Source organism: Herpailurus yagouaroundi, unplaced genomic scaffold (assembly GCF_014898765.1).
Source record: "Herpailurus yagouaroundi ecotype Mexico unplaced genomic scaffold, PumYag 195, whole genome shotgun sequence".
NCBI classification, from domain to species: Eukaryota; Metazoa; Chordata; class Mammalia; order Carnivora; family Felidae; genus Herpailurus; species Herpailurus yagouaroundi.
The window spans coordinates 7293727-7320408 of record NW_024412426.1 but is presented as its reverse complement, the minus strand read 5'-3'; the positions used below and the strand labels follow the sequence as shown (position 1 = coordinate 7320408).

Genomic DNA, 26682 nt, shown 5'->3' with positions numbered 1-26682 from the left:
TTCAGCATCCCGTTCCACAAGCCTCATCCTATTTAACCCTCAGGAAACAGCTCCATGTGGCAGGTGCTGTTCCCCATCTCCTACTGACCCTACTGAGCTGAGAAGCCAAGACTCAACCAGTTACACGACTGGCCAGGGGACCCCCACGTTAGTGACTGAGCAGCAATGCCCACCAGCCTCTGATGCCAAATCCAGAGTCCTACAGAGGTCTGCTATGGCACAAATGATCCTTGATGAAAAGTGTGCACCCGACTGTCATTCTTGCCTCCCCAGCTAAGTCTCCCCCTCCTCTGGAACCATCCCCAGCAGCGGTGGATGCCAGGCCGTGGATGCTCAGGGTCTAAACAAGGCCTCTGATGAGGAGAAGCAGCCTCCCGCCTGGAGGGAGCTCATGCAATTCTTAGTATCTCTGGGGAAGGGCATCAGAGGTCCAAAGGCAGCTGGGATCTCTGAGTCCATCTGCCTTGATGGTTTATCCCCGACAAGATGCCCTAATCTTCTATGACATCAGAATCGATTCCAAAGCTCTAGGAGAAGAGAGAGGACGCCCCTGACTCCGGCACCCCTGCGGTGCCTTCCTGCCCGCCGCCCACCAAAGCTGGCTGCCTCACAAAAAGGGCCTCTGTACCTCTGCCTCCTCACCACCACAAAACCCTCACTTGAAACTGTGGTTTCTGGGCAGAAAAATCAGTTTCTCCATGTACGGATCAGATCTATATAACACACATGTGCCAGGAAAGATCTAGAAGGAGATGCATGAAATTTGTTGTTGCTTTGCTTTTTGTTTTTTGGGGTTTTTGTTTTCATCAAGCCCAGAGCTGTCCAGAGCTGCTTTCTGCAGTCACACCCTCAGTTGATAAAGATTCTAGTCAAAGGCAAATGGCCTTGATGTTTTGTGAATTTTGTGCATCTGAGATCCCCCAGGCTGCGTTTGGCCAAATGCCAGATCTGGAGCCAGGGCGAAGGGCACACCACCTGGGGGCCCAGCTGTGAGTGAGGAGCCTGAGGTGGGGCTACAGGAGACGGGGAGTCAGGCTTGGACTTTCTGAGGGTTCAGAGCTGTCTAGGCCCAGAGCAGCTGCTGCCTCGGCTGACCATGTGAGGGCAGGTTTTCCAGGTGTGGCGACCACGTGCTGGGTGGGGCCTGACATCAGCCTCAGCCGTGCAGGGGTCTCTGCCGAAGATCCTGGACGATGGCCCTGAGGGGGCTGGGGGAAGGGGAGGTGGACGGGAAGTTATATGGCAGATTGGAGCCTCCCAAGGCGCAGACTCGCCGAGCGCTTGATCCTGCATCAGGGACTTCGGGACGCAAGGAAGGGGGAGACCCTGCCCTCGACAAGCCTGAGGTCTGACAGGGGAAACAAGACAGTTGACTGAAATAGAAGCTGACTTGGGCCAACACTAGTGCTCTCACTCAGTGAGGCCTTGGAGGCGTGGGAATGCGGAGGAACACGTGAACCCCAATACCCAAGGCAGATGAGCAACCCCAGTGTCCACTGGGAGACAGCGCCCCCTCCCAGGCCCACCCCAGGCAAGGAGCCACCGGCACGAAAAGCACGAGGCCCCTGGCTGTTCTTAAGCCCACCAAGCAGTGGAGGGGACAGCACGCTCTCGCTGACCGGAACCTGATCGGTGAAGCCAGCGGGTGCGAAAGGGTGGGGGGTGTGGAGAATGAACCGTCCTGCAGAGATCTGGGGATGCTTCTCCGAGGAGGCAGGGCGCCAGCGAGCAGGGCTCCAAGGGAGCAGGGCTCCTCCAAGGGATTGGCCGCCAGGACCGGGGAGGAGCGGGCAGCGGGCGGCCCCGGGCAGAGGTCGGGGCGGGGCAGGGGTGGGGGGAAGCTCACCGTTCTGCTTGGCCGTCTCGTAGTCCTCCTTGCACACCAGCCGCCCGTCCTCCATGAGGTAGAACTCGTCCCCCGTGGCCAGCTGCCGGTTGCAGATGATGCAGGCGAAGCAGTGCAGGTGGTAGACAAAGTCCTGCGCCTTGCGCACCACCTGGGTCGGGGGGATGCCCTGCTGGCAGGCCGTGCATTTTGTGCCGAAGCGCCTGTCAAGGCAGCAGGAAGGGACTGGAGCTCAGTGTGGAGGGGGGGTGTCTGGCTGCCCCCCACTTCCTATCATACCAGCCCCTCTCCTGCCCACCGTTCTGCGGTGTCCATGGGCGTCAAAGCCTGGGCCACCCGGTGCTTACCATCCGGTCCCCTCTGTCTCTAGCCTCATGGCTCTGTGCCCCGGGCTCTTTCCCCACAAAATGAAGAGGCCGGATCAGAGCCAGTCTCCCGTGCCTCTTCCGGGCTGACAAGCCAGGGGCTCCCGCATGCCCGGTTAATAGCCCTCTGGGTCCCCTCTGAGCAGGCTGTTTCACCCTCCACATCCTGGTCTTTGACTGTATGGTGAGGCCTAGAGGACCAGCGCCACGGGGCCACTGTGTGTGTTCACGGGCTGGTGTGCAAAAAGCATCCAGCTAGCACCTCTTTATGCTCCCGCAAGAGGAGCCAGGAGACAGCACGTGCCAGCGTCCATGCTGGAGTTCTGGAGAAACTTGACTTTGGCAGCAGGAGCAGGGATCTCCCGAAGGCTTCTCTCTCCTGCCTCTCCCCTCTGGCACACGCCAAAGCTCTCCATGCCAACCACCACCCCCTACCCATGTACAGCCCCTGAAATGCACTGGTCTGAGGTGGTCCCAGGAATCTGCATGTTCGCATCCCTATGCCATTCAGGACAAGGAGTCTACAGACCTCTGTTTGCACAGTGCTGCTATGGCCCTCTCCCTGGTCTACACCTTTCTGGACCAGCACTGAGGCAAGAGGAAGGCGCCTACCGCCACCCTGGGCCAAGGGCGGGAGGGCGGGAGAAGCAGACACATTGAAAATATAGTCCAGTGGGGTCATTTAAGCCTCCTTCCCACGCTGCCCACAGACATGGAGCCTCGCCGGTGATCATGGAGGCCAGAGGGGAATCTGGGGCCAGTGTAGACATGGGTGATGAAGGGGGTGCTCCACTACAGGTGAGTCTTCACTCCTTCAGGAGGGAGGCGGGAGGGGTTGGAGAGGCAGGGGCAGAGTTTAAAACAGCAATCAACCTAATTATTCATGACATTTCACACAGCAGAACTTTATCTTCTTCAGGATGAAAGACTTCGCCTAATGGATCTGGGGAAGGTTTGATTTTAATGGTCCTTTTAACTAATGCTTATAGGCAGCCTGATTTCCCCTGAAAGGACAGTACATATTTCATCCACATTAATACCAAATAAATTAATTATGGTCATGGCTATCATGATGAATCCCAGATTAATGCAGAATGATGGGTCTCTTATGCAGTAATGATACCTGCTGGGGGGCTGCAGGGGCCTGGAGCAGGCATGGCCAGCTGCGGCTTCAGAAGCTCCCCTCCCGGGAACAGTGTCACAGAGAGAGAAGTGGGGGGGTCTCTAAGTCTAGAAGTGTGGCCCAGGGGACTGCTTTTCTGAGATGAGGTCTGAGAAGGGTGTTGGGGTGTGAGGGGCTGGGGCATCTGGCTTGGAAGGACCCCAGACCCCTGAACTGCTGGAAAGTCTCTTGGTGTGGCGAGGAGGAGGTGGAGGGGGGACTGCGGGTGGCACAGGAGCAGACCTCCAGAGCTGATGTTCTTAGCCCGAGGCTCAGGACGGGCTCTGCAAACCACCCCAGAGTCATTCAAATTTGTGCATCATGAGGGGTTTCATCAGATTCTCAAAGGGGCACAGGATCCAGGAAAGGAGAGTTAACATTTGTTGAATGAATAAATCAGCAAATAGAGACCCATGCTTTTAGAGGATGTACACGGAGATGCTAAATCTGAGGATGGAGAACAAAGTATACTGTCGCATCTAGAAAGTTCTACACCTCCCAGAACACCTGCGAAAACAGGCTTCTTCAACAACTGCTGTCTAACCAGGTCATTTGTGTTAAAGGGGCAGGTAGGCAGGCACCCGGTTGTATCCTGTGTGAGTATGTGCTTGTGTGCGTGTGCGTGTGTGTGTGTGTGTGTTGGAGGGACAAAGAGAAAGGAAGCCTGTGTGTATATGTGTTACTAGAGTGTGTTTTCAAAATGCCTGCAGTTTGTGTATCTTGTCCCGACCAATTCACACTCCCTGGAAGCCCTCCCACATAAAACACTAAGGGTCCAGTGTCCAAATCCTTTGCTGCAGATGCTGGAGCCACAGCAGCTCCAGAGAGTTCTCCAGACACCAAGTCTGATCTTGTTGAGGTGAGGAGCGCTAAGGGGAGGCTCCAGAACACAGTGAAGACCCCCAGTGGCAGTGCCCTGGGAGAGGACCACGTCTCTCTCACCACTAAGAAGCAGACCGTGGCTTTCAGTAACCAGAGCCCCAGAGACATGAAAGATAACGGGGGTATAAATTTAATCTACATACCGACAGTGATTCATGCATAAGGGTGGCAAGTGCACAAGAAAAATGAAAAATAAATGGACTTTCCCACCAGCGTTTTTTAGCAATTGAAGCAATTTTCCTGATTGTGGGATTTATACCGATGGTAAGTGGAAGTTGCTCCCTACTACCTTCCTCCCCTGGAGCACAGCCAGCAGGATCCTCGATGAGGGGACTCTGGGCACCCCCTTAACCTGCAGGGCTCCCAGAGCGCCAAGGGGCACCCCCGCCACCTGCTGGTCAGAATCCGTGGCCCCAGAAAAAGGTGCTGCCTTGTTGGAGAGGGAGGGTAGTGAGGACACTGTCCCCGAGCTCCCAGAGCTTAGACCAGCCGGGGTCACAGAGGAGACAGCCGTGCCTGGATAAGCTGGATGACTCCTTCTGTGACAGGCAATAACGAGACGGCCATAGTTTAAATCCCCTGGTCCAAAATAAGGTAAAACTGTGAGCTTGGCTGCTGAGAGAGGCAATGTCTAACCAACCTGACCACATTTGAAGGACACTGGAGTGGGGGTGGAGCTGGATGCCAGCCAAGGAAGAGGCTTCCTTTTTTTTTTTTTTTTAATGTTTTACTTATTTTTGAGAGAGAGAGAGAGAGACACAGTGTGAGCCAGGGAGGGGCAGAGAGAGAGGGAGACACAGAATCCAAAGCAGGCTCCAGGCTCTGAGCTGTCGGCACAGAGCCTGATGCGGGGCTCGAACCCGCGAACCATGAGATCGTGACCTGAGCTGAAGTCAGACGCTTAAGTGACTGAGCCACCCAGGTGCCCCAAGAAAAGGCTTCTGAGAGATTTCCCAGGCAGTACCCCCTTCCTCCTGTCCCCAAGCACCTCCTATGTGCAGGGCCCTGCCTTCTTGCTGCAACCTGCCGTGCCCTGCTCACCAGAAGGACCATCTCTCTGGCCAGGCCTCCAGGGACACCTGGTCTCCCCAGGGAAAGCAGCTAGAGGTGATCCAAATGACAAAGAAAATTCGAGGAAGGACTTACTAATGGCCCAAGTTCCTTTCCTACTCAGACCAACATCACTGGAAATTCTCTTATCCCTGCCCAGCTTGTAGTAGACAGGCAACAAAGACCCACTGAACGAGCAAAGGAAAAAACACATGAACTCCTTAAAAAGTGTGTTTGGGGGCAACTGGGTGGCTCAGTAGGTTAAGCGACTGACTCTTGGTTTCACCTCAGGCCACGATCTCAAGGTTCGTGAGTTTGAGCCCTGCATCAGGTTCCATGCTGGCAGTGTGGAGCCTGCTTGGGATTCTCTCTCTCTCTCTCTCTCTCTCTGCCCCTCCCTGCTCGTATTCTCTCTCTCTCTCAAATAAATTAACTTAAACAACAACAAAAAAAATAAAACAAAACAACAAAAACAACAACAACAACAAAAACCAAAAGTGTGTCTGAACCATCGGGGAAGGACACAGAACACAAGAACTCCTGTCAAAAGCTTTTCCGAGAAAGTACTCAAACCCGGGTTGCAGTGAGGCTGCAGTGGACGAAAATACAACTTTGCATCCCGCTTTGTGCCATCATCATGCACATTCGACAGATGTCACCTGCGTGTCCAACGTAGAGGCAGGTATTACGATACCTGCTAACAGATGAGAAACTGAGGCTCAGATGGTGAGGTGCCGGCCGCGGCTCACAAAGGCAACGAGAGAGAGAATCGGGCTCGAACTCGGGCTTCTGAGAGCTCTGCTGGCACATGGCAGGCATCACAGCAAACCTCCACTGGGAAGCCAGCCGTGCTGTCCCCACCCCAGAAGGGAACTTGGGGAGAGGAGCTCTGAGCTGCTCTGAGCCCCAGAGTATGTGGCCCCCAGACCTGCAATGCAGGGGCTGCTCTGGGACCCTTCACCCCGGGGGTGACCCCCAGCACAGCGACTGACCCTGCCTGCACCTTCCACACTTCTGCCCCCCACTGAGGGCGGGCCTCAGGGGCCTAGACCACTGGCTAAGGAAACGCACCAGATGTCAGCCAACAGGGGCCAGGCCCGTGTCCTCAGTCTCACCCTTGGGTCCAGTGCTCAGCCTGAGCTCCCATCTGCCCATTTACCTGTCCACCCCTGCTACTGTCGACAAGCCTGGTGGGGGGTGGGGGGTGTGGACTAACCTGAGGGTGTCTGGATCCTGCAGAAAGTGGGCAACAGGCAGGCCCTGCACACCTTCTAGAAACTGGTGCATGTAAATCCTATACCACGAATGTTCTGGCACGTTCTGATTTTAAGTTCTGTCCTATGATCCCAGGTGCCCTACGCTGGACACTGAAATGCTACTAACAAAAGCAGTTTCCCAAGTACTAAGCCCCTACCGTGCACCCCTGTGTGTGCACACCTGTGCTTAATCCACAGACCTGCTCCCTGTGAATTTGGTCCTGTCCTTCCTGCCACAATGCTTGGTGACTTCGATATCCACACAACAGTCCTTCCTGCCCCTGCTCCCTCAATTCTCTGACCTCTTCCTCTGAAGGTCATGGCCACTACCCTTCCTCAGCCACTCATCCCCTAGTCCACTCAGACCTTCTGTTGGCAGGAACTGCAGTGCCTCCAGCGGTACTTTCCAGCCATCACGCCGTCTTCTGGACCTTCTAGTTCCTTCCCCGAGGCACCAAGCCCCACAGCTCTGCTGACCGGGGTCCAGCTAGTGCTCCCGCTGTGCTGTGCTCGCTCCCCTCCTGGCCCGGCTTCCTCCTCACCCAGCAAGGCCTCTGCTTACTAATCCCTCCCTTGCACACAGCCTCACCTCACCACCCGCTCGCCACCCTCTGCCTTCTCCACCAGACAGGGAGTAGACACAGCACCTCACCGATGAGGCTCAGTTCAAATCTGTGACCAGTGTCTCAACAGGGCCCGGGAGCCACAGGGAGGTGTACTCCCTAGTGCATTCACTGTCCTGTGCTCCCAAACACCTCCTCTCTCCAGCTCCCCGCCCCCAACCCCTCAGCCAGTGGCTTCCCATTTCCCAGGGAAAAGGGGCACTCAGCTGTCCTGTCCGGCCACCCATTTGTCCTGCCTTCCCTCTGCTTCCTACCCCAGAACCACCTGTGCCCCTGTTCACGGCCAGCTGCCCACTTAGGCACGGAGTCCTTTTCTTCCTGCCTAATAAGATCATTCCTCCAGCAACTGTTCCTTTTGCCCCCACGTGATTAATTTCCCCTCTCAACTAGATCCTACCCAGCAGGCTATTATTTCTGCCACTTCAAAAACCCTCTTTTGACCCCGCATCTCCCTCCATCTACCACCCAACTTCTCTACTCCCTGTAGAGCAAAATTCCCCAAAAGAAGGATCTACATGCAAGGTCTCTAAGGCCCCTGTTCCCACTCCTCTGTATTTTTTTTTTTTTTTTTTTTTTTTTTAGCTTATTTATCTATCTTGAGAGAGACAGCGTAAGCAGGGGAGCGGGGAGAGAGAATCCCAGACAGGCTCCAGCGGTGGAGACCCACCGGGGGCTCAAACCCATGAATCGCGAGACCATGACCTGAGCTGAAACCCAGAGCCAGAAGCTTTAACTAAGCCACCCAGGCACCACCTCCCCTGCCCCACCACTCTTTTCTTGAATCCACTCTGATGGTTAATTTTTTGTGTCAACTTGACTGGGCCGTGGGGGTGCCCAGATATTTGGTCAAACATTATTCTGAGTGTGTGTGTGAGGGTGTTTTGGGATGAGATTAACATATGAATCAGTAGGTTGAGTAAAGCAGATTGCCCTCCCCATTGTGGCTGGGCCTCATCCAATCAGCTGAAGGCTTGAATAGAACAGAAAGGCTGACTATCCCAAGATCGAGAGGAAATTCCTCCTGCCTGACTTCCTTGAGAGGTCACATTGGCTTTTTCCTGCCTTTAAACTTGAACTAAAAAATCAGCTCTTCTTAGACCTCAACGCTGCTGGTTTCTGGACCAGAATTTACACACTATCAGCCCTCCTGGGCCTCCAGCTTGCTGACTGCAGATCTCAGGGCTTCTCTGACTCCAAAATCACATGAGCCAATCCTTATAATAAATCTCTTTATATTACACACACACCACACACACACACACACACACACACACACACAGCCTGCTGGTTCCATTCTCTGGAGAACCTTTACTGATACACACTCCAGTCAGGTGTCACCCACCAATCAACCCAAACTGCACTTGCCAAGGTCACCCATGACCCCTGCGTTGCTGGCCCAGTGATCAGGTCTTGTCTCCCCTGACTTTTCGATGGCATTGGCTCTCTCCCTCCTCCTTAGAACATTGTGCTCACTTGGCTACAGGACCAGCTCTCCTGGCTCTGTCCCTTCTCCCCCCCCCCCCCCCCCCCAGGAGCCTCTCCTCCATCTACCCCACTCGCTGGGGACTTCACTTCCACCTCTCACCCAGACCTCTCGCCTAGCTCAGACTGGTATATCCCACTGTCTCTTCAGCCTCTGCTTGGATGTCTGAAACCAAACTCCTGATCCTCCCCAGAATCTGCACCGCCCCAGCCCCGCCTGCGTCAGAGAATGGTGATTTCATTCTTCCAGTGACTAAGGCTGAAAGCCTTGCACACGTCCACCCAATATGTCAGCAAACCCTGTCGGTTCTACCCAAAATTCGGTCAAGAATTGGACCACTTCTGACCATCTGTACCTCTGCCTCCCTAGTTCAGGGCCCCATCACGCCTTGTCCACCACTAAGGGTTCTTGTGGCTTCAGCCCTTCCCCCCACGATGGCCACAGTGATCCCATCTCACTCCCCTGCTCCACACCTTCCGGTGGCTCCCCCCTGGCTCAGGGTAAAAGCTGAAGTCCCTTTACTGGCCTCCGAGACCTTCCAAGACTACCTAGCCTCCTCTCCTACCACTCTGCCTGCTCACTCGCCCGGCCACACTGGCTCCTCGGGCTTCCTCAGCTTGGGGTGCTCTTTCCCCAGTTACCTACATGGCTCATGTCTGCATTTCCTGCAGGTTACCCCGCAAACGTCACCTTCTCCAGGGGCATTCCTTGACCACCCCCATGCCTTCCACATCTCCCCTGGATGCACCTCACCATTCTTGTTTGTCTACCCGATCTCTCCATGCCCAGCAGGCACCGTATCTGATTTGTTCACCGCCAAGTCCAGTACCTCCAGCAGTACCGGACCAGGACACGTGTTCTGTGAAGAGCTGGTGAATAAACAAGGAATGCCTATGCCTGTGGTACGCATCAATACTCGTCCCCCATTTACGCATGAGGAAATAAGTTCAGAGAGGGTCGATGACGTGCGAGAGACCACACAGCCGGAAACAGTGGAGCTGGGATTTGAACCCGATGTTCTTCGTTACTCGGCCATCAGGAGGCAGCTGGGGGGTGTGAGCCCAGGCCCACGCCAGCGACTACGTGTGGGGGCTGACGCAGCACAGTGCACTGTCCTGAGGAAACAAAATACTGCATAACTTAATTTTATGCTTTAATTGCTTGGTGGTGATTTACTGCGGGCTGTATATTTTTTTCCCGGCTGACACTTCCCTACATGTATTTCTTTTATCTATCACCACACTTGACAGGTAAGTTGCTGATATTTACTGTTACTGTATGTACCAATATTTCCAACATATATCACCACCACAGCCATGTCACGGGCGCATAAAGTTCTGCCCCAGAACGGCCAGCCTTCTCCAGACATAGACAGGGGCCATATTTGGAGAAGGCCTGACACCAGGTAATATCAGAAGCTTCAGGAATAGAAACACAGCCCCCCACAACACACGCTCCCAGACCCATTGGAACTGCCCCCACAGCGCTCTGCTTTTTGCTGGGGAGGGTTCTTTCTTTATTTTTTAGGTTTATTTATTTTGAGAGAGACAGTGGGGGAGGGCAGAGAGAGAAGGAGAGAGAAAAAAATCCCAAGCAGGTCCCATGCTGTCAGCGTGAAGCCAGATGCGGGGCTTGAACTCACAAACCTCAAGATCGTGACCTGAGCCAAGGCGGGACACTTAACTGACAGAGCCACCCAGGTGCTGTTTTTTTTTTTTTAAATATAATGCTTTTCTTCTTGATAAACATTCAATATTATCCTGAGGTGGATGCTACTAGAAAAGCTTTAGAACCAGTTACCCAGTCCAACCCCCTCATTTAACACAGAACAAAACTGGGGCCCAGAGAGGGGTAGTAACTTGTCCAAGATCACACAGCTTAGTTAGTGGCAGAGAAGGGGCTAGGGAGCCCAACTCCCCCTTTCCCTCAGTCATGCTCCACCCTCCCCCCATTCCCAGCTGGGGATAGATTTGTTTCCCAAGAGGTAATGGGACATCGGACCCGGATCCGACCCTCTTCTGCAAGAGTCCAGCCCACCTCCCTTAGTTTCGGCAAACACGCATCGAGCACATAGTACGCAGGCAATTTCATGTGAGCTACCTCATTTAAGCTGCACAATGGCCCTCCCAGGTAGGTATTTCCATTCCCGGATGGGGACAGGCTGGGAGCTGTCTCCGGCTCAACTACACTCCCCCTCCTTCTCATTCCAACCTCCTGGCACCTACTCTGCTCACTCCAGGCTAATTCCTCTCTGCCTGTTCACTCAGCTGTCACCAAGTTGCCCTGTGCAGAGGAACCACCTGGGATGTCTGCTTACAACTGGAAGAGCCACCCCGACTCCTGACCCCGGGCCCAGTGTCCGCAGTTAGCAAGGCCCCCATGCAGACCACTCAGAGAAGCCCTGTGTCACAGATGTCTCAGCACCCCTGTGGCATCTGCAGGTTGCTTGTTGATTCTTGAGTCCCCCAAGACCTAAGGACCCATTCTCAATGGTGGTGTGGCAGGGACATTCAGGGACGGAGGTCCCATCTGACTCCTCACACCTGCTGCGCTGACACGTCGCTCGGGCCACAGAGCCCAGCTCTCATTCACCTGTGGCTTCTCCTCAAGTGGGGCTCCCAGGGCCACAGAGTCAGAGCCACAAGCCAGACACTGGCTCTCGTGGGACCCTCCTGTGTGACCTGGGCCAGAGAACCAGCAGGAAATGAGGCGGAGCCGGATCACAGCGGCCAAGTGCTGGGCAGGGCATTTGGGGAGGCCTGGCAGGAAGAAGCTTCCAGCTGCACAGAGGGGAGCTGACAGGGGCTGAGAGGGGGCAGAGGCAGTGGGAATAGAAAGAGCTGGGAGCCCGTGACCGAATGCCTGGGGTGGAGATGAAGGAGAGGGCAGGTGGTTGAACATTCACCGAGGAGGAGACGGGGGCCACCCCCCCCCCCACTGGCCAGTGTGTTTTCCTGGGATGAAGAGGCGCCTCCACAGGTCCCACCCCTGAGGAACCCAGACCCCTCTCTGCTTGGGGACCTGTTTCCACAGCTCAGATGCCATCTCACTCCCAGGTTGATTTGCAACCACTTGGCTCCAGATTCCCCAAGGCCGAAAAGTCTCTGGGCTGCAGGCCCCACAGATGTCAGGAGGCCTTCGCCCCAGGCTGGGCAGGCGCAGCTGAACCAGGGCCTCTGGGGCGGGGAGACAATCCGCGGACTCATCACCGCCTGATATACGGCCTCGGGTCCCAGGGGGAGCTGCTCCGCTAAGTAATTGCTTCTGCCTTGATTACAGGCCTTCGCAAATGACTGTGGGCCTGGTCCCACCAGTGTGTTTGAATCTTACAAATGTCCACATGCACAGACACTATCTGGACCATCTGATCGTTACCTTAAAAGGTTTAATTTGCTTAGCGAGGGAATTAGACTATAAACTATTCAGAAATTATGGAAAGTCACACGTCAAAGAGACCCTCCCCCTGTGGGTTCCTTAAGCACATTTTGCTAGAATATGTGTGTGTGTGTGTGTGTGTGTGTGTGTGTGAATGCATGCACATGGCCATGCGCGTGGAGGGGGGAGGCTAGCAGGTGTGTAGTTACCAGAAATAACACTGGCTCACAAGGACCTGGACCCAGACTGGACCAGCAATCAACCCCAGAACTGAAGTGGCCTCTTCCTGGGGCTACAAAGTAAAAGCTGGCTGGAGATGGCCACACAAGCACACAGGCTGGTCTCCCCCGGCCCGAGCCAGGAACCCCACTCTGGGAAGAAAAGGCTGAAGGCTGCAGTCACACCCACAAAGCTCTGGACCACACGGGGAAGGATGGCGTCTCCTGGGGAGGGCTTGTGGTAGCTCTTACCTGCCCCCACACCACCAGGCAGACCGTTGTACCAATCACCTGACCTGCCACTGGACACAGGCAGGTGGACACAAGTCCCACCCCGGAACCCCTGTCTTGTCTGCAGCCTTTTGTAGCCTCAGCCCCTACGAACCTCCTTCTCTCTTTCTTTCTCCTCCTTCCATACACATTCACCATCATGACTTCAACAAGAATAACCCCTAATGATGACTACAAAGCACTTCCTAAATCTTACTTCATCCTCAGGGTAATCCAGAAAAGTGGAGATGTGTGTTCCCATCCCTCTTTCGAGGCGGGATGGTGAGGCTCAGAGATCAAATGCCCCCAGGTCACATAGAGTCTGCATTCAAACCCAAAGCGGGCCACTCTGTGAAGTCCACCTCGCAGAGAGGCTGAGCGGGACTTTGCCCGTATTACCTGATTTCCTGCGGGTATCTGCCCTGCCTAGGGGCGGGGGCCCTGGTCACCAGAGTGATTGGGCCAAGGTCACTAGTGAAGACCAGGCTGGAGCCAGCAAAACCACCCTGCGTCCCGGCCAAACGCAGGGCATGCTGGAGCTGAAACAGGCTGTTCTGAACTGCAGGGATAAATCAGCATCTCCCGGGCTCCCAAGGACGCTGCTTACCTGCCCTTGGCCGGCAGCCTGCCTGGAGATTGACTGGCTGGGGGAGGGGGCACTGTGAGGAACCGAAGCTCCTGGCCAAGCGGGGCAGCGGCCCACACAGCTCCCCACTGACAAGTCGTGAAGCAGCCTTCTATCCCACTGGGTCCCCACAAGTGACCATCTCTGCCCGCCAGGCAGGTGAAGGCCTCGGGGACAGACAGACACCCCCAGAGACACAAGAAGTTTAGACAGGAACCCCCTGGAGTGGCAGTCACTCTCAGAATGCCTCCAACTCTTCCCCCAGGCTCCCTGCTGCGGGTATGAGCACAAAGCCCTGGTGGTCAGGGACACAAGCCTGGAATGTTCTCGAAAGCTGTGCTGCTCTCTCTTTGATTCCGTAGCCCTGTTTGTTTTCACACCGTCGTAATTGCTGGTTTGTTTCCCGAATCTTCATGTAAATCCCCACGGCATCTTCAGCCTGTGGTTTATTCCCAGCACAATGCAGAGTGCCCTCCGAGCTCTGCCAGGCTACCCTCATCTCCGCAGGACGTTAAATGTCACCTCAACAGAAAGGTCTCAAAGCTGAGGGCTGGGGGCGGGGAGGAGGGAGGCCGGGAGAAGCCAGCCCAGGCCTAGCCCCGAGGGAGGGCTCTGACAGCCTGGCCCTCCAGGGCTGCAGGTCAAGTGGCCACACGTCGGGGCCAGAAACCCAGAGACACTGGTAAAGCAGCCAGCATCCTGCTAGACATGGTTTCCATGCGATTTCCTTCCCATCTCACGACTCTGGGCTCCACAGTGAGCTCCTTCTAACAGTAAGGCAGTGAGGTTCAGAAAGGCCCGGTCACTTGTTTTCTGACAAACAGCTAGCACGAGACGGGACAGGAATCCAACCGAGCACCGTCTGGGTTCACTAAACCCCTCTGTTTATAAAATAACTCCCTTTTGTGAAATGCTCCTGTGTGCCAGGTCTTCTAAAGCGTGCACCATTAACATTCCCATTTTTTTTCCGAAGAGGACAGTGGAGTTCAGAGATGTTAAGGAACCTGCCCAAGGGCACCCAGTTCCTGGAGCAGAGAACCTGTGCTATTCACTGCACTTCAGAGTAAGAGAGCTGCCAAGCCCCTCCCAGGACCCAGTCAGTGATGAGGAGGGGACCCAGAAGCTCTACTCCCAGACTCCTGCCCTCACCAGGCCCTGGTCTCTTTGCCAGGAGATGGGGACCTGGGACGTACGGGACACGCAGCCCAGAAAGGACTCGCTTAGCAAATACAACAGAAAGAGCCGTTGGCTCCTCAGCTTGTGATCCATTTGCGATAGCCTCGGAACCACTGCGTTTAGTCAACTCCGTGCCTCTCCTCTCGGTCTCAGACTTTTATTTCCTGTGGAGAAAGGCAGCCAAGGACCCAGGAGGCAAAAACAACAAACAACAGTAAAGATCAGCCAATGTTACCGAGCAAGACAGAATTCAACAGCTCCAAGAGAAAAATGCAACAACCACAGGGTACAACCTTCCAACAATACTTCTTTCTTGGTCTGTGCACACATCAACATCGCCCTCTGCTGTCAGCCACCAGTATTATCACATCTCGTGGGCTGAAGGCTGATGGAAGGCTGACCTCACCCCACTTCTGAGGTATCACATACCTGCGGCAGGGTACTCTTCACATGACAGTCTTGATTCGAAAACCTTCACGCAGGATAAAGGATACCCCTTGGAGTTACGCAAAGCAGTGGCCCTTCCCCTTGTTATGGGCAAAGAGATTTAAAATATTGATCCTGAAAATTAGAACCACAATGCTGATCAGTGAGGTCAATGCCCCTCCGAGCAGGGCTATGGGGCAGGTATCTGAAAAGGGCAGTGATTTTTCTTTCCTTTTTCTTTTTCTTCAAGGAGCGTAGAGCAGAGAGTCTCCCTGGCTCTGACCAGGCCTCTTCCAAATCCCGCAGCTGAGAGCATCCTGAAGTCTGACAGGTGAATTCAAGCTCATGGCGCCGACCTTCCCTCTCACAAGGCTGCCGGAAGTGACTCTGGCAGCCTCCTGCAGGACAGGAAGGGGCCTGGGGCTCCGGGAACTGCTCTGCCCCTCCCGCCCTGCCTCGTATTCTCTCTCTGCTCACAGGTATCCTGTGCGCCATCTGAAAGCAGGTGCCTGGTGATGTTTAATGAACCATAATGAGGAGGGGACCATGGGCTCTGCAGCCAGGTTACAGCCTGAGCCCCAAGTGGGCAGTGGATCCCAAGACCCCGGCAGGGGGGTGGGAGAGGGGTGAAGCCAGTCTGACCCTGGAGGACTGACTCCCTCAGTGTCCTCGCCTCGCACTGTGACTTGCTATACCAAATTGCACCTGTGGCTGTGTCTTCCTGCACCGAACAGCCACAGTCCCCAAGAGCCGTGTGGGGCCTGACTGCCCGTGAATCCAAGTGTCTTCCCTGGGCGGCTTCAGAGTGGCCCAATCTTCAATCTCCATTATCAGCGGGGAGAATCACCTCCGCTTTTAACTTCTCTCCACACAGGGCGCCTGGGTGGCTCAGTTGGTTAAGCATCTGACTCTTGATTTCAGCCCAGGTCATGATCTCACAGTTGGTAGGATTGAGCCCTGTGTGGGGCTCTGCACTGACAGCATGGAGCCTGCTTGGGATTCTCTTGCTCTCCCTCTCTCTCTCTACACCTCCCCCCACTCACGTGCGCTCTCTTTCTCAAAATAAATAAATAAAACTTAAAAAAAATTTTTTTTTAACGTTTATTTATTTTTGAGAAAGAGAGAGACATTGTGTCAGCAGGGGAGGGGGAAGAGCGAGAGGGAGACACAGAATCCAAAGCAGGCTCCAGACTCCAAGCTGTCAGCACAGAGCCCGACGCGGGGCCTGAACTCACCAACTGTGAGATCACGACCTGAGCCGAAGTTGGATGCTTAACCGACTGGGCCACCCAGGCACCCCAAATAAATAAAACTTAAAAACAAAAATAAATTTCTCTCCACACAGCACTTCATCTCAGAATTAATGACCTGGATTCAGCACTGAATCTGTGGCCTGTTCCCCTACTTCACAAGAGGATCCAGCCCTGAGGGTGGGTCATTTTATGAAACAGGGCAGTCCTATGGAACCAGGAAAGTAACTGCGACTGAATTATGGGCCTATGCATTTCTCAGGCAGCCTGGGCCTCCAGGATTCACAGGACGTCATGTGAGGGACAGAAGAAACTGGTCACCAAGCATGCTGTAAATTCACTATGTGATCAAACCCAGTGATGGTCTGTAGACAAGGCCAGGTGCATATGCCGGGGACAGAAAAATAATACCTAATAAGTCTTTCCTCATGCCAACAAGAAAGATCAAACAGGCGCGGGAGGAGTGAGCAAAAACAAGGCAACTCAGGGTGCCCATCCGCTGAAGAGCTGGACTCACGGCCATGGAAGAATGGGGGAGACCTTCAGAGGACAGACATCATCCCTGGAGGATACAATAGCCAGGGTCAAGGCCTGCCTGGGAAAGGGGGCACCCTGCTGGGGGGCATTGGGAACCCAAGGAAGCAGTGAGGTAGGACTAGAAGAGAGGCAGGGTGGAAGGCTCTGATAGCACAATGCATCTGGAATGTTCTGTAGGCAGAGGGGGCCTTGCTGAAGGAGCTGGGGGCCGGGGTCAGTGGTGAGGTTGGATGCCGGTGTGGTGGGGGGACATGTGGCCTCAAGGAAGTGGGAGGTGAGTTATGACTTATGAATAATGCCCTGGAAGGATCCAAATGAGGGTCATGGCATGGGGAAGCCACAGAGGCAAGAGGTCAGTGGCCTGGCCTGAGCAAGTAACTGTCATTGTTATTTCTGGTCTTGGGCTTATGACTCATAGGCCTATGCTACTCCTCCCCCAGCCTGCACCCCAGGTCCCTTCTGAAGGGACCATCTTTCGTCATCACTACTTCTCCCAAGCCCGAACCTACACCTGAGCTGTGACCACTTCCCTTTCCCAAACACTCAGAGCCAGTCAGTCAAGGTCAAGTTCCAAACCCCAGACAGGCGCTCAAAGGAGCTTCTCTGGTGACAGAGTCCTGTGATGTGATCCTAATGGGTTTTGCCTGCACCCCAGCCAGTGGTCTAACTCGGGGACATCTCAGCACCTACCCTGTCCCAGCTGGGCAAGAAGGCCATGCCCCTGGGGCGCCTGGGTGGCTCAGTCGGTTAAGCGTCGGACTTCCGCTCAGGTCATGAACTCGCAGTTTGTGAGTTCGAGCCCCGCGTCAGGCTCCGTGCTGACAGCTTGGAGCCTGCTTCGGATTCTGTGTCTCCCTCTCTCTCTGCCCCTCCTCCCCTCACACTGTCATTCTCTCTCGAAGTTAAATAAACATTAAAAAAAAAAAAAAAGGCCATGCCCCGGGAGCTCACTGAGGCTTCCCAAAGGTACATGGACAACCAGGAAGATGGTGCACAGAACTTGGAAGCGGGGACAGTTGACCCGACCCCAAGGCCAGGCCCCGCCTACTGTGTCCTCTTGCCCCTCCTTGCTCACACATTCACCTTCACAGGTGCACACAGGCACACAACGTTCACGCACACGAACACACACGTGATGAGGTTCACTCCGTGCGGGGCCTACAAGAGCTGCCGTGGGGCTTGGCCCGGATGTCACTGAGAAATGAATAACGAATGACTCTGGTTGCCCACGGGGAAGGATGTAGGAGGAGGGAGCAGAACTGTGTAAATGCCAGAATGAAGGAAGCAAGGCAAGGTTCAGAGGTGAGAGAGCAAGAGGAAGACCGGGAGGACGGAGAGCACGGAAAAGACCTAGAGGGAGAGCCAGAGGCCCGGCCCTGAGTCGGAGCCATCAGGAATCTGTTGGATGTGCCTGCGCGCCTACTGCCCCTGCCCTCAGGCAGCATACGGGCACAGGCATGAACACACAGGCACGTGTGAGTGAGCATGCTCACACGCACACCAAGGGAGAGAGCAGTGCATTTTTGACCCAAGTGTGACGGCGACAATGAGTGTTGCCTTCTGAGCACAAGCCTTGGAGGAAGCCCCAGTGGAAACCAAGATCACCTTTAATGTGCTTTTCAACTCGTATTGGGCTAATGAAATTTGAGGATCCTCAGAAATTCAAATCACCTGTTCTCTGAAGTTCAACCTTGGCAGGATTTGGGAGAAACATGTCCTGGATCCAGGACTGGCATTTGTCCCCATGTCCCCTCCCTTTGTGCAGAATACATGACCTCTGAAGGAGGCATGCCGCCCCTCTGAGGCTTGCTCATTTGTGCCAAGTGTTTCCAGGCTTTGACGAGCCTCCCCAGAAGTCCCGCCCCCTCAGCGCACCCCCGTGGGCCACCCACCCTGGGCTCCGCGTCACCGATGGACACCTCCCTTCTCTTGTTGTTGGTCTTGCTGTCACCAGCTGGTCCAGGTGAGCTGAGGCACCAGCCTGAGTGCCCCGGGCAACGGGTTCCGGGAGAGAAGCCCCAGACGAAATGCCACAGAAGATAAATTCTAGAAGGTCCCCTCTCCATGACCAGCAGGACTTTTTCTGATGGATCCAACCCCAGAAGGAATTGAGGACAGTCTTAAAAGCTAACACTCAGGTGTCAGGTACTGTCCTACGGACTTTACATATATTGATCCATTCAAAGCTAATAACAATGCAGTGAGGTAAGAACTATGATTAGCAGCCGCATTTTATAGATAAGCAACCAGAGTCAGAGAGAAGTTAGGTTAAGTTGCCCAAGAGCACACAGCTAATAAGGGATTCAAACCCAGTCAAGGGTCTGGGCTCTTAACCGTCACATCAAACTGCCTCTTCATCATGTTTTCATTGAAAGCGATGACACTAACAGAGCCTGGCTTGACCCCGACCAGGAGCAACTCTTCCAAGCCTCTGGGGCCCCGAAGCAGCCACGAAGACTCCTCCAGATTCGAGGTGCAAAACTCAAAGCAGCCACCCTGAAAGTGGCGGGAATGATAGAGCCACGTGGCCCAAGAAACCAACACCAAGAAGGAGCATTCCCTTCAGGATTCGCCGGAATCCTTTGTCGGCCCCCCTGCAGAAGTTTGGCTCCAGCCCTCTGCCAGCTCTCTCCCCCACCCCCAGCGGGGAGAGGCTGATACAGACCAGGGCATGGGAGGGAGGCTGCACCCTGGGTTCTGGCTTACTTGAAGAAGTCTTCCTTGCAGTAGACGCTCCCGGCCCTGGAGAAGCACCTGTCCGCCAGCTGCATCTGGCAGTCTGCACACTTGAGGCAAGAGCTGTGCCAGTGTCTGTCCAGGACCTTCAGGATGAACTTGTCCAGGATATGCTGGTTGCAGCCGGCACACTGAGGGATCTCTGTGGGGAGAGGAGAGAAAGGCAGAGTGAGCCTTCCACACAGCACGGCTAACCGGACCAGACCCTGTGTGGATGCCTTCTTGTTCTTCACGATTCGTGTCCCACTGGAGGGAAAGGACAGAACCCAGACCCTTAGGGCTGCCACGTATAATTGTGCAGGCTGTGCACTGCACAAAGGTCACTGGTCAACGAGGCACGTGGGAACTGAAATCCAATGCACCCAGTGTTTCCTATTAGGAGGGGAGAGCCTCCCGGGGCCAGAATAATGTTTCTTTTGCGGCTATGTATCCCAGCCGCCTAGCACAGTGCCTGGTGCACACGAGTAGCTCCACAGATATGTATCACTACATAAATATTGGATCAAATCCTCTCTAAGAAGCTCACTTCGAAACAGTTCACCTGCTTCTCCCGTGCACTCCAAAATATCAACAAACCAAATCTCTCCGGAATCCTACATTCTTGATTCATATCATCTTTGTCGGTGTGATATAATTTAAAAGTATTAATGTAAGGGAACTGGCCTCAAAGCACAGGGGACAAAGTTTGAACACATCTATGTAGAAAGAAAGCTCTCTCCAGTTCTAAATCATTTGTGTCTCAAACCTGTAGACAGGCTATGGGGACACTCACTAAACGACATCACCGTGTCAGACACACAAACGTCAGTGTTGGGCACAGTAACCCCCAAACCCAGTCTGTTCCCCTTTCTGGCCTCAGCAGCTACCAACATTTGCCTGAAAGTCAGACCCACTAGATGCCTTGCCCTTTGACCCCATTCTCACACCAAAATGCCCCACGGAAACTACAGGAACCACAATGAGACAGAGATGCATGGGTCTGGACATTTGCTACCTGTCCCAGGGCATATGGCATTTTTTTTTCTATCTCTGAAGTTTTCCTCTTTGACAAAGAAAATGTTCAACCAACCAGCTACCAAGTTACTTACCAAACAGTTCTGATGTCCCCAGCAAGGTACTAAGCACACAGGACAGCAACAGGAATCTCCATCAAATAAGGGGGGATGGGTAGGACACAGGGTGGGACCATGGATTCTGGAAGCAGCCTGCCTGAGTTTGAACCCTGGCTCTGCTTTTTAACCTTCCACAAATTACTTGGCCTCCCTCTGCCCGGTTCTCTCATCCGTAACAAGGAGGGGTGGGGGTGATGATGACAGAAGTCCCTGGGAGGATTGTTATGAAGAGGAAGTGAATCAATACTGTAGGACAGGGCCAGTATCCAGTAGGTGCTCAATAAAGGTTTGCTGTTACTAGGAGATAATTGCAGTAAGTGTGTGTTGTGTGTGGTGCTGCTGTGGCTGAGGGGAAGGAAAGTTAGGGACCCACGTTCATGCGCTTGATCTCATTGATCGAGAATCGCTGCACAGATGTCCCCACGCTCCTGTGGAGGCTCAGATTGTGTCCGCAAGACAGGTAGTGCTCCTCCCACTACAACGACACCCCTGCCTCTCTCCGGGACCATCAGGACTGGCGTCCCTGGAGCAGCAGGAAGAAGTCCAGGAGCAGGGGGGGCCTTAGCAGTGGAGACATCTGGATAAGCAGAGAGGAGACTGAGGAGCGAGGGGTGCATGACCAGGGGCTCCCGCCGTGTGACAAGGCCAGCCTGCGAGGGGTGGGGGAGGGGGGACGACTCGTGCAAAGGCGCTCACGCAGCGCGCGGGCGCGGTTTCTCCTGCCCGCGCGTTGGCGTTCGGAGCCGCTGCAGCCGCCAAGCCAGGGGCTGGAGGAAGGCGTCGTGTGTGGAGGAGCACTGCTCTGGCACCATTTTGCACGCGAGGGGAGAGAAGACCGAGGCCCTCGCGCACGGAAGTGGCTCGCAGATCGGCAGGAACCCGTGCCCACCAGCCCGTCCCAGGTCCCAGACCGTGTGCAACCGTCTGCCCGCTGAGCACCGCCGCCCGGGGCCATCGGGGACGCGGGGACACGGCCCGCTAGGGGCATCTTTGTGTGAGCGAACGGCTGAGTCCGAGGGCCGGGTAGCCCGCCGGTGCCCGCGATTGAACCCTAGGAGAACCCGGACGGAGAACCGTCCTCTGGGCGCGGGGAGTGCGCCCGCCGGCTCCCTCCCGCACCCCGCCCGGCTCCGCGGCCAGAGGGCGTCGATTCCCACCTAATTGTTGTCTGGCCTTGCCTCCAGGAAAGATACGGCTGTATTTCTCCTGCCGGCCGCAAATGCATGGGGATGAGGGCGAGGATGTGTGCTCATAAAATTTATTTCGAGCTAGGTATCTACCGGGAGCCTTAATATGATGAGTATTCAAGAGAGAATACATTAAGGCTAATGTATGCAGGGAAGGGCGGGCAGGGGAGTTTTAGAGGCTTGGAAACGGAGACAACATCACGTTTAGGAACAACACTAAAAGCAGACAGACAAGCCATCTCAGCCTCCGGCTTGCAGGGATGCTCCCTGCTGAGTCCATCTGTGCTGCCCAAACTGGGGGTTCTCAGCGGCCCTGGGGCCAAACTGGGGTCCTCGAGTTTGGCAAAAATGTGAGGGCCAAACCAAGGTGATTTTTAAGTTAAAAAACAAAACAAAAACACAAACAAAAAAAAAATCTCACGCTGTATTCCAATGTAGATTTTGAGAGGGGAGTGGCATTTTTAAAAACAAAAGTAACCTAGAAATGATTTAAGAGATCCATAATATACCAGTAATGGTAAAAGCAGACAGCAAGAGCCTGTCGTGAACTCTGCCAGGTCCTGGGTGTATATTACGTCAATAATCTGTACAAATTGGTGAGGAAGGTGTTGTTATCCCCATTTTACAGATGACAAAACTGAGTCTTGGAGAGGTGAAGCAAAGTGCCCCAAGTCCCACAATGGGGTAACGGGGATTTGAACCAGGAGCCTATGTTTAAGGTTGGCTAAACCCAACCTGAGAGCGGGAGGGATCTGGACATGCCTCACCTGGCTGGCTCTACCCTGTCATTTTATGGAGGGGAAATGGAGGCAGAGAGGTAGTCTCAAAGCTGCTCTGTGTCAAGTGACAAGGGAGTAGATGAGCCGCCGGCCTCTGTTGCTTCTTAACAATTGGGCAGATGGAAATGTTTGAGACATAGATTTAGATCCTTTGGACAGAGGATGCATGTGTTGTATGGGACGGACACCGAATGCCCCGAGGGTGGGAAGTAGGAGCCCCTGTCCTGCTGATCCCCTCCACCCAGCTGCAAGGTGCCAGCTTGTTGATGGCATCTGTCAAGTTCAGATTCATCCCTGCCCGTGAGGGGGTGGAGACTTGTGAACTCAGATCCCACACCTCAGGTGACAGCACTCCATGTAATTATTTTGATTAGTGTGAAATGTCAGCTATCTAGAAATTTTTCCAGGAGCAACAACATGAGCCTTTTTTAAAACCTACAGTAAATTATTATTTTTAAATTCAGAGAGCCTGAACAGGACAGAGATTATGTAGGTCTCGTACCAGAAATTAAGTTGTAACCAAAATTTCCAAGGAGCCGGAAGATTTCCAAATCCCCAGTAAATTCGACGTACTTTTCATGCGGTGTTTGACATCACAAAATTCCACCTTCAAAACTGGTATTTAAGCAGGCCCCTGGAGTCACTAAGACAAAATTTAATCTATAAACTCAGTTCCTGATTATGAAGAGTCATCTCATTTTAAATGAAAATTCTTATCTTATCCACACACAAGTGTTCTTTGGTGATGCTCTCTGCTGGGACTCTGCGGAGAGGAAGCTTGGTCACGAAAAGACAGCAAAGCCCGTGGAACAGTCAAGGAATCCGGAGAGATGCTGGATCACACAGTACAATACACTCCCCATCCACAAGGCCCAGAATCTTCTCTCAGTCCTACAGAGTGACATGGCTCAAAGCACAGACCTAAACACAGGCAGAGCAGCTGTATAGACAAGCAGGCTTGCCTTGACACACTCGCTCGCCATGCAGACACCTGCACCCACACTCACATAAACACATATGCACATAGTCAGATATACACACATATCCGCACCTACTTAACAGTATACGCACAGACACACATGACACAAACACACATATGCGTCCTAACACACACAGAGAAACACACACAACCACAAATGAACAAAGATACACCCTGAGACATACACAAAGGCACTCACACATACCACATTCACATAGACGCACAGACATACACATCGTTGCATATACTTAGACACACACTTTTAACACACACACTCGCGGGTGCACAAGCACACATACACCACAGTACTTACACAGAGTCACACATACACATAAACCTGCACACACACGCTTCCTCACACACAGGCTGAGGCATCGCCGTTCTGGAAAAAAGCCAATTCTTCCGAAGTCGAGATCTGTCTATGGAAAGGAAGCCATCTCTGAATAAGGGAGCTGTCCAACCTCGAGGCCGCGAGGAAAGCGGGCATTGAGTGATACAGGAAGCTAGGGCGAAGTGGAAACGTTTTGTTCAACTATTCTTTTAGAAAACTCTTGGGAGAATTTGAAAGTTTTCAGTTCTGCTTGGAGTTTAGATCTTCAAATCTTTGGGTCTGCCAAACTGTTTATAATAAATCCCAGATCACAGTCTGCTAGACCTGGGTTCAGATCGGAGTCTACCATATATATGATCTTGGACAAACTGTTTACAGTCTTTGAGCCCCAGTTTCCTGACCTGGAAAACAGAGATGATAACACAGTCTCTCAGGGTTGCTGTGTGATCACTTCAGAGAATGAGTATAAAACACCTGGCCCCATAATACCATTGTCCAAGCTCAACGGCAGCTCCCTTTTCCATTCTCCCATGGCCAGTTGCCAACAAGATGAATTTATATACTTAAAGTACATTAAAATTATTTCATGTTTCATTATTTCTCAATATAATCTCCCCCTCCATCAGTACCCTCCCCACACACAAAACACTCAAAACTCTCCTCCATCCCCTTAGTTCTAAAGCATCTGGAAGATGTATACCCCTTTCTAATCAACATAATCTCAGAGTATAAATAGCAGATAATGCAACATTACAAGGTTAAGTCTATTTGGCATAAAGAAATCTGGCAGACTCTCTTCTCCATAAAATGAGGGCAAATTTGCCATACCTTGGTGCCCTCCCCATATGTCAATGGTGAGAACAGGGAGGCTAGGACCCCCAACCAGCTGAGCTCACTCCACTTCTGCCGTAATGTATGCAGGTAAGAGTGGATTGAGTTCAAATTAACAACTGAGGATTCGAGTGTTTTTCTTGGAGATATCTAAATGCCCAATGGAAAAGTGACTATTTCTTATTTGATAAGAAATGGCTAAAAGCCTTTTCTTTGCCCATAACCTTAATCTACTTCTTCATGAAGGGAGCTTATAAAACCCATAACATGATGCCCAGCCCTCAAATCACCTAAAGTCCTGTGGTATGGGCATGACGGGCTTATTTTTCAGAGTGGCCCATCCGAAGATGGGTTCCATTTTAAATCCCCAAATTCCTCCATTAGTGAAGTTTTAGAAAACTGGGAAGTAGGGGAGGTCAGTCGAAAGGTCTGATGTGGTCTGTGGTGGACCAAATTGCCCCCCTACAACTCCCCCTCCCCATGACATATAAAAAGTATTGTGCATTTTTATTCCCCACTCACGTTTCTTCATTTCCAAGAAACTGCTCTCAAGGAACCAGGGGCCACCCTGAAACATTTTGGAGACGGTTTGCGTGTGTTTGTTTGATCGATTTTAATTCTTTGAAAAATGGTGTTTTCTATCTCTCATCACGAAAGAACAACAAGGCGAGGAAAAACATTTTTTCCACCAGAGAGACTAAGGCTAGAAAACCACGCTTGACAATAACTTCTAAAATGTATTGAAGAAAGTGCATCTTTCCGGGAAAATGAATTGGAATTTCAGATAGTTCTATTGGAACCATAATGCTGATGAATATCTTAATATTTTAAAACTAATTCATTGTGTGCTATTAGGAATAATGTTGTTCATTTAACCATGCCCCCAGATCAGATGAATATTTCTTAAAATTTGGACTTTGATGTTCCACCTTGGAGTCCCACGAGACTTTTTGACTGCCCTTTGGACAGAGTCCCTCTTTTTGTTTCACAATCTGACTTAACACCCTCATGCTCATGCCAAGGTGTCCCCGGCTTCTTTCAGGATAGGGGGCCAGCGTCTGTGGGAGACGCTTCTGGGGCTCCCGGTCCGCAGATCCCGGGACACTCCCAGTAGGCTCGGCCCCTCTTGGGACACCCAGGAGCACTCCAGCCGGTGAGGGCAGCACCATCTGCCAGTTGGGAACATCCTGGTCTTTAAGACTGCCCAGCTCTGAACTTTGTCAAGTACTTGCAAATCTGCTTGTGCATTTGCTCTTCCCAGAAACCCAGTAAAAGTGAGCATCTACACTTGAAAGAGCTTCCCTAAAGGGACACAGCTGGGGACAAAAACTGTGGGGACACAAACTGAGGCTAGAGGCTTCTTTTCGTCTGGGACAGGTTCTGGAGCTGACTGAAGACCAAAGCTTCTAACACAAAAGCCAGTGGCTTTCGCTCCAAACCCTTTTGCTCCAAACTCCAGAAGTGAGTGGTTTTTGAGCTCATCTTAAATAACATTTGGCCGATATAGGTTTCCAAAAATACATGATTTTGTTTATATTTGTTAAGTTTCTTTACTGACTTAAAAGTGAAAAAAAGAAGCCAAATGGGACTTAAAGAAAACACACATACAAGTGAAATACTGTGCAAAAATATTGTTTTTCTTAGAATTCTCCATTCCTTCCCCACATATAAGGGGGAGAAAACAACAGTAAGTGAATGGTAAACATTGCTGCCCATTATCTAAGGTTCCCAGAGTAAGAAGGAAGATGGTTTTAAAAAGGCAGGTTAGGGAAAGTCCGCTCTGTGGGGGCTTATTGATTTAGTCTGGGAGTGACTAATTCTAAAGTGTATCGACATATGACCACAGGACATACCAGGCATGGGACCATGCCTGCCAAAACTCAAGGCCAGCTTCTGGAATCTCCAACTCTAAGAATTCTAACAGTGATAGAGTTAAAATTAAATTAATTAAAAGTTCTAGTACTGGACACACATTTCAAGAATAAAGCTTTTCAATTCAAAGTTGCCACCACCACCACTGACAGGAGAATCCTGTTTTCTGGTCCCAACTCCCCTTTTAAATCACCTGACAATTGTGGTGGAAGGAACCGAGGATTAATTCATCTATGCAGTCCACGAACAGGAGGTCCAGGATGCAGTTTTATATGACAAATCATGACTCTGTGTGTCTGGGCTTGGGGGGG

At 52.7% G+C, this 26682-nt stretch overlaps 1 protein-coding gene across 1 annotated transcript in view; it reads right to left on the bottom strand.

The window, feature by feature from the left end:
* Positions 1-26682, bottom strand: part of LHX4 (LIM homeobox 4) — a 42258-nt gene that overhangs the window by 6407 nt on the left and 9169 nt on the right. The window contains exons 2-3 of the mRNA XM_040446486.1: positions 19251-19422; positions 1847-2049 (exon numbers count right to left, since the gene is read on the bottom strand). Coding sequence (XP_040302420.1) covers positions 1847-2049; positions 19251-19422 — 375 coding nt within the window. The remainder of the gene's footprint in view (positions 1-1846; positions 2050-19250; positions 19423-26682) is intronic.